This window comes from Erinaceus europaeus, chromosome 12, assembly GCF_950295315.1.
Source record: "Erinaceus europaeus chromosome 12, mEriEur2.1, whole genome shotgun sequence".
Classification (NCBI taxonomy): domain Eukaryota; kingdom Metazoa; phylum Chordata; class Mammalia; order Eulipotyphla; family Erinaceidae; genus Erinaceus; species Erinaceus europaeus.
Genome location: NC_080173.1, coordinates 75,461,294 through 75,467,293, shown reverse-complemented (window position 1 = coordinate 75,467,293; position 6,000 = coordinate 75,461,294). Strand labels below are relative to the sequence as shown.

General features: G+C 41.8%; 1 protein-coding gene across 2 annotated transcripts in view; it reads left to right on the top strand.

Annotated features, from left to right (window-relative positions):
* Positions 1-2,716: 2,716 nt before the first annotated feature.
* The window catches only part of NOS2 (nitric oxide synthase 2), a 50,886-nt gene continuing 47,602 nt past the window's right edge, over positions 2,717-6,000 (top strand). For both annotated transcript variants that reach the window (XM_060204004.1, XM_007530738.3), the window contains exon 1: positions 2,717-2,861. In XM_060204004.1, the coding sequence (XP_060059987.1) occupies positions 2,749-2,861 (113 nt within the window). In that variant the 5' untranslated portion in view covers positions 2,717-2,748. The remainder of the gene's footprint in view (positions 2,862-6,000) is intronic.

The window sequence follows — 6,000 nt, the reverse complement described above, 5'->3', positions numbered from 1 at the left end:
GTTCAAGCCCCTTTGCCTATCTGCGGGCGGTGGGGGGATGCTTCACTTGTGATAAAGCTGGTTTGCAGGTGTCTTTCGCTCTTCCTTTCTACTTTTCCCTCACCTGTCAATTTCTTTCTGTTCTATCAAATAAAATAAATATAAAGACCCAAAAAATGGGAAAAATGGTTGCTGGGAGCAATGGATTCATAGTGCAGGCACTGAGGCCCAGTGATCACCCTGATGCCAATAACAAAAATGTCAACATAAAATGTGACCATTTGAACAGGACATCTTGTTGAGGCATTTTCCCTGCAAATATTTGCTATGGTTTCTATGTTGCAAAGGGAAATTCTTTTTAATTTTTGGTTAATAATAACTTATTACAACACTGTAAGATCACAATGTATAGTTGCACATCACATCCACTACCAAAGTTCTGTGTCCCCACCCTCCTACCTTCCAAAGACAGCCATCACAGTTCTCATAAGTCTGACAGTTTGCTTGCTTCTGTTTTTTTCTTTTTGGCAAATTCACATAAGTCAGATCTCTAGATTCCCCATATAAGGGAAACCATCCAGTAGTTGTCTTTCATCTCTTTTCTTATTTCACTAAGCATAATCACCTCCAGTTCCATCCATTTTGTCCCAAAGGACACAATATCATCTTTCTTGATTGTCAAGTACTATTCAATGAAATATATATTCCATAACTTATTTATACAGTCACTTGATGATGGACATTTAGGATAATTCCACTCTTTGGCTATTGTGAATAACCCAGCAATGAATATAGGGGCATATGTCCCTTCAAATTAGTACTTGAATGTCCACTGGATAAATGCCTAAGAGTCATATTGCTGGATCATAAAGTACTTTCATTTTTATTTGTTAAGGACTTTCCATACAGCCTTCCAGAGACACTGCACCAGTTTGCTTTCCCACCAGCAATGTAGCAGAGTTCCATTTTCTCCACAAACTCTCCAACACCTGTCATTTCCTGGTTGGTTAATGTAAGCCCTTCACTAAGATGTGAGATGGTATCTCAGTATAGTTTTAATTTACATTTCTCTAATGTTAAATGAAGTAGAGCATCTCTTCATGTGTTTGTGGGCCATATGGAGCTCTTCTTTAGAAAACTGTCTGTTTAGTTCTTTGGAACACTTTTCTATTTTTTAGGGTTATTTTTGCTTCTTTTGTAGATATGTACAAATTTTATACAGACGCTTGATATCAGTCATTTGTCTGATGTGTGATGTGCAAATATCTTCTCCCATTTACTGGGTTTCCTGGTTACCCTTGTGTAGTTTGCTTTTGATGTGTAGAAGCTTTTTAGTTTCATGTAATCTAATTTATTTACTCTTGTTTTCATTTTCCATGCCCAGGGGGTTGAGTCTCTAAATATATCTTTGCTGTGAAGGTTCTGCAATGTTTCACTGACATTTTCTTCTATAAATTTTAGAGTTTCTGATCCGACACCTAGATCTTTAATCCATTTTGATTTAACCTTGGTGTATGGTGTTAGGTAGTGGTCAGTCTCACTATTCTCCATGTGGTTGTCCAATCTACCCAGCAACATCTGTTAAAGAGACTTTCTTTACCTCCCCCCCCCATTAAATGGTTAAAACTCTTAAGATTCATAATGAAAAGCAGGGAGTAATCTAAAAAAAATGTTTTACATAAATTATCCTACCCTATGAAATGTACCTCTCCTCTCCCAAACAGATTCTGTTAAAATAGATATTATTAATCCCACTTCATGTTTGAAAAAATGAGTCTCAGTTAAATAACTTGATCCAGGTCATGTAAATAGCAAAGCTGTAATTTGAACAGAAACTTGGGAAGCCCTAGTATTTTTTTCATGTGTCACATCACCATACTGCCTCCCATTCAAAGGATTTCTCAATAATGGGGTACACTAGAACCTCCAGAACTAGGGACAAACACACAACAGACCAAGGTTCCACTGTGGCCTCCTTTTTCTTTCCTTTCCTTATTTTCCACTTTAAAAGGAAATAATCTCAAATATTGAGAGCTGAGCACATTTCCCTCCCACAATCACCTCACCCAGAATAAATATTAAAATAATTGCAAAGAAATATTATAATAATAAAAGAGCAAGTGGTAGTAGCACTGAATATCACAAAATCTTGGAAAAAAGGCGGCTACAACCTAAGTGCTTTTCCCAGTCACACTGTAAAATGACACCTGTTCACTAGAGCTGCTGGAAATGATCTTGTGGGGGGTCAGACAAAGGCTTCATGATTCACTGAGGGCCTGCCAGGGCCAGGTAACCCAAAGGTCCATTGAGGAGGTCTACAGGCTATGTACTGTGTCCTTGTTGAGCTACAAGTCTAGTGTAGTTTTTCCTTCAGATTGTTACATGGCTTTGTAGAATTAGATTCTATGTCCACAGTCCCCTCAATATAACCCCCAATTAGGAACAGGGGTTGCAAAGCATTGAAGTGGCTGTTTAATACTTACTTAGGGACAGAGAGATAGGGCAGTGGTAGGACACAGGACTTGCAAGTAAGAGGTCCCAGGTTCCATTCCTAGCACCACTAACAACCAGATCTGAGCAGTACTCTGGTCCAATTAAATATATATATATATTTTAAAAATTTTGATTTGGGTTAGCTTTTGTAATGGTTCTCTAGTAAACTAACTCTGTTAGAAGACCCAGTTCTAGCAATTGTTCTTCATCATTTCCTCACAGTCTTATTTCCCCTTTCTCAATCCTACAGTGAAAACCTCCACATTAGCAGCAGAGATGGCCTGTCCCTGGAAGTTTCTGTTTAAGGCCAAATCCCACCAATATGATTTGTCTGAGGAAATAGATACCAACAACAACTACATGGGAAAAGCTATCCGAACTCTCTCCAGGTAAGCTCTTCCCTGATTGTCTCCTCTCGCTTCCACGCCCACTCTGTACTGCCAAATTAGGAAGACTTCTCTGTTCTTCGCTCCTGACCTGAGGTCATCAATTACTTCTTGGTTGCTCCTACTGTCATTTAATGCAGCCACTGTCTATTGGGATTTCATTGCATCTGATGCTGTGTGAAGAAGGGAGAGATAAAGCACAGTTTGGCCTGAAGGGCCTTGGAGTCTCTGGGAGTGATACTAGGAGAAGGGAATGTGAACTCCCTAACTGAAGTATGGGAGAATGGGAATAGATCCCAGTAGTTAAAATTGGGACCACATCCTGTTTAATGGATATTCTTTCTGTCAGAATAGATGCTTCATAGGTTGTTAAGCATTTAAAATATCTGCCCAGCAAATATACCAGGATGTTAGGCCAACTGTAGGGGAGTCATGTGCTAAGCCACACCAGCTGGCCCTGTGCTGTCTCTCACTCTGTGACAGAAAGCAAATCAACTTCTCTGAACCTCAACTATCCTTTTCTACAATATTAAGACACCAGTAAAACCCACCTCATAGTGCACTGAGGATGATTTGACAGAGTGTGTGTGTCTGTGTGTGTGTGCCAAGCACTTAGTGTGCCTAGGCATAGCGGACACTCAATAAGCAAGAATATTTGTTCTGATGTATTGAGCCCCACTTTGTACCAGGATCATACAGAGAAAATAGTTGCTTCAAGAGGGGAGGAAGTTCCCTCCATATCAGATGATTGCCAAGGACAGAGTGGAATTTGAACTCAGAGTTTGGGTTCTTTCTGCTGCCCCCCCACCCCACATACATACACATAGAGGCCCTGCTTAGAGGAGAAAGGATCTTGAGGCACAACTAATTAGTCAGCTGATTTATCAATCGATAGTCTTCTAGTGCATGCCAGAAGGCATACAACCTGAGGCTGGGAGTTAAGACTCCAGAAGGAAGAAAATCAAGTCCATCTACAATAACATGGAAGCAGGAATCAAACTGCAGGTCTGGCTCAGAGTTGCAACCTAGTCCCACTGTCCTCAGAATTTCCCCCTTAGACCACAATGGGCAAGGCGCCCCCCCCCCCCCCCCCCAGTGGTGGACTGCTTCCAGCCTTGAGTGCAATTGTCAAGTGGCAGAAAAGCATCACTGTTATGAGCATGGGCTTGGGGGAAAGTGAGTAACTTTGTCACCAAATGGTCGCATGACCTTTGGCAAGTACTCTAGTCCCTGAGTCCTAATCTCCTTGTCTCTAAGTGGAGGTTAATAGTGTCTGTCTCCTGGGGGTGTGGTAAGAATTTGTAAACAGCTTAGCACTGTACCTGACAGAGAGTAAGTGCTCAAAAATGGCATCTACTGTAGTTGTCGCCATTGCTATTACTGTTGTAGCTAGGAGAGGTTGAATGTTGCTAACCTTAGTGCTCTCTGAGCACCTGACTAAAGTCAGTAGACTAGGTGGACTCAGAAGACTGGGGATTGTTCAAGTGTAGTGTGGGACTGAACTATAGGAGAGAACATTTGACACCATGCAATGGCACTAAGCTGGTCAACAAATAAGAGACAAGAACATAGTTTTGAATAGACTCTAGATGGCATCCTAACATATCAGAAAAATGCCCCAGACATGACAAGTTACACACTTCTTCTCTTCTGCTGCCCCTGCTGGCTGATATCCACAACTGCAGCTACCCCCTCCCTCTACCACACCTTTCTTAATCCAGTTACACTTCCAAATAAAACATGCCCCTGCTCTAGAGACAGCAATGGCTCCCCATGGCCTGTTGCCACCAGAGTTTTGATAGCAGTTTTCTGTATGATCACCCTCCATAGACAAAGAGTTCATCTGGCCTTCCTAGGCAGGCCTTCCTCTGTCTGCTGGGGCCTATACATACACTATCTCTCTTTCACCTCATTCAGACCCAGTCCATCCCCTGTCTTTCAACACCATCCTGACTCTGCCTCCTCACTAGCCCATAAAGTGATCATTCTGAACCCCACTAAGAGCACTAACAGTTTCCCTCTGACTTGCTTTTAGGTCATGCAGAATACCTGATCTCAGACCCCAGGGAGGGCCTGGAGCTAAAAGTTGACTTGAGGCAAACCAGCTAACTTAATTTGTCTTTCAAAACTTAAGATGGCTTGGTAGAAGTGCTCAGGTTAGATATCAAAGATGATAGGGGAAAAATAAGTTGCACCATTAATTCATTTAACCCTACCAGCTGTCCATGAAAAAAAGGAACTTCTACTATCTTCCCACTGTAGCAATGAGGAAGCAAAGGTTTGGAAAATTTCACTAGCTCTTTAAGATTTCACAATTTGGTAGATGAGAGTCAAGAGCCAGGCCCAGCAGTTGGGCTCATAAACACTGAGTTAGGTTGCACTATTGGGCATGCTGCCTTCCACTAACAGATATTTACTGAGGGCTACTCACCCTCACTTGCTCTGTACTCGAGGGTCATGGAAATCATTGCAGTCCTTCCATGTATCAGTTAACTAAACAATCCATTTGTGAACTGCATATACAATAGCTAAAAGTAGCAGATAACAGTTATAAAGTCTTCGCCATGGTGCCAATAACGAGGCAAGAACTATTATGCTTATTTTGTAAGTTTGAGTGGACATTATCTGGAAAGTGATGGAGCCAAAATTTAAACCAATTCCAAACTCATTCCTCTACACTACACAAGTTCTCCCTGAGAACTACTAGGTGCTGAGATGAGACAGGAGAGACCCTTCTACATCAGTGAGGAAGAGAGTTTGGTAAAGGAGGATGTGAGGAATGGGGTGTTCACGTGGTTTATATGGTAGGGTGGGGTGAGTGGCACAGAGAGGTAGACAGACAGGTGGTCACAGGAGGATTCTGGGTTCACTAGGATCTCATCTGGGGACACTGTGGGGAGCCTGGCCTGGTTCTGGTGTGGGAGAAATCTTTCTGGCAGAGGTGAGCCCAGCTGGATAACAACCCATAGATGGATGGGGGTGGGGAGAATGTTACTGGAAGAGGAAACAGCAATGAAATAGGGGATTTTATCCTGAAAGCAGTGGGAACCAGTTCATAGGGTTTGATTTTTTTAAAGTGATTTTCTTCCTTCCTTCCTGTCTTCTTTCCATATTATTTATTTTTATTTTTATGAGAAAGAGA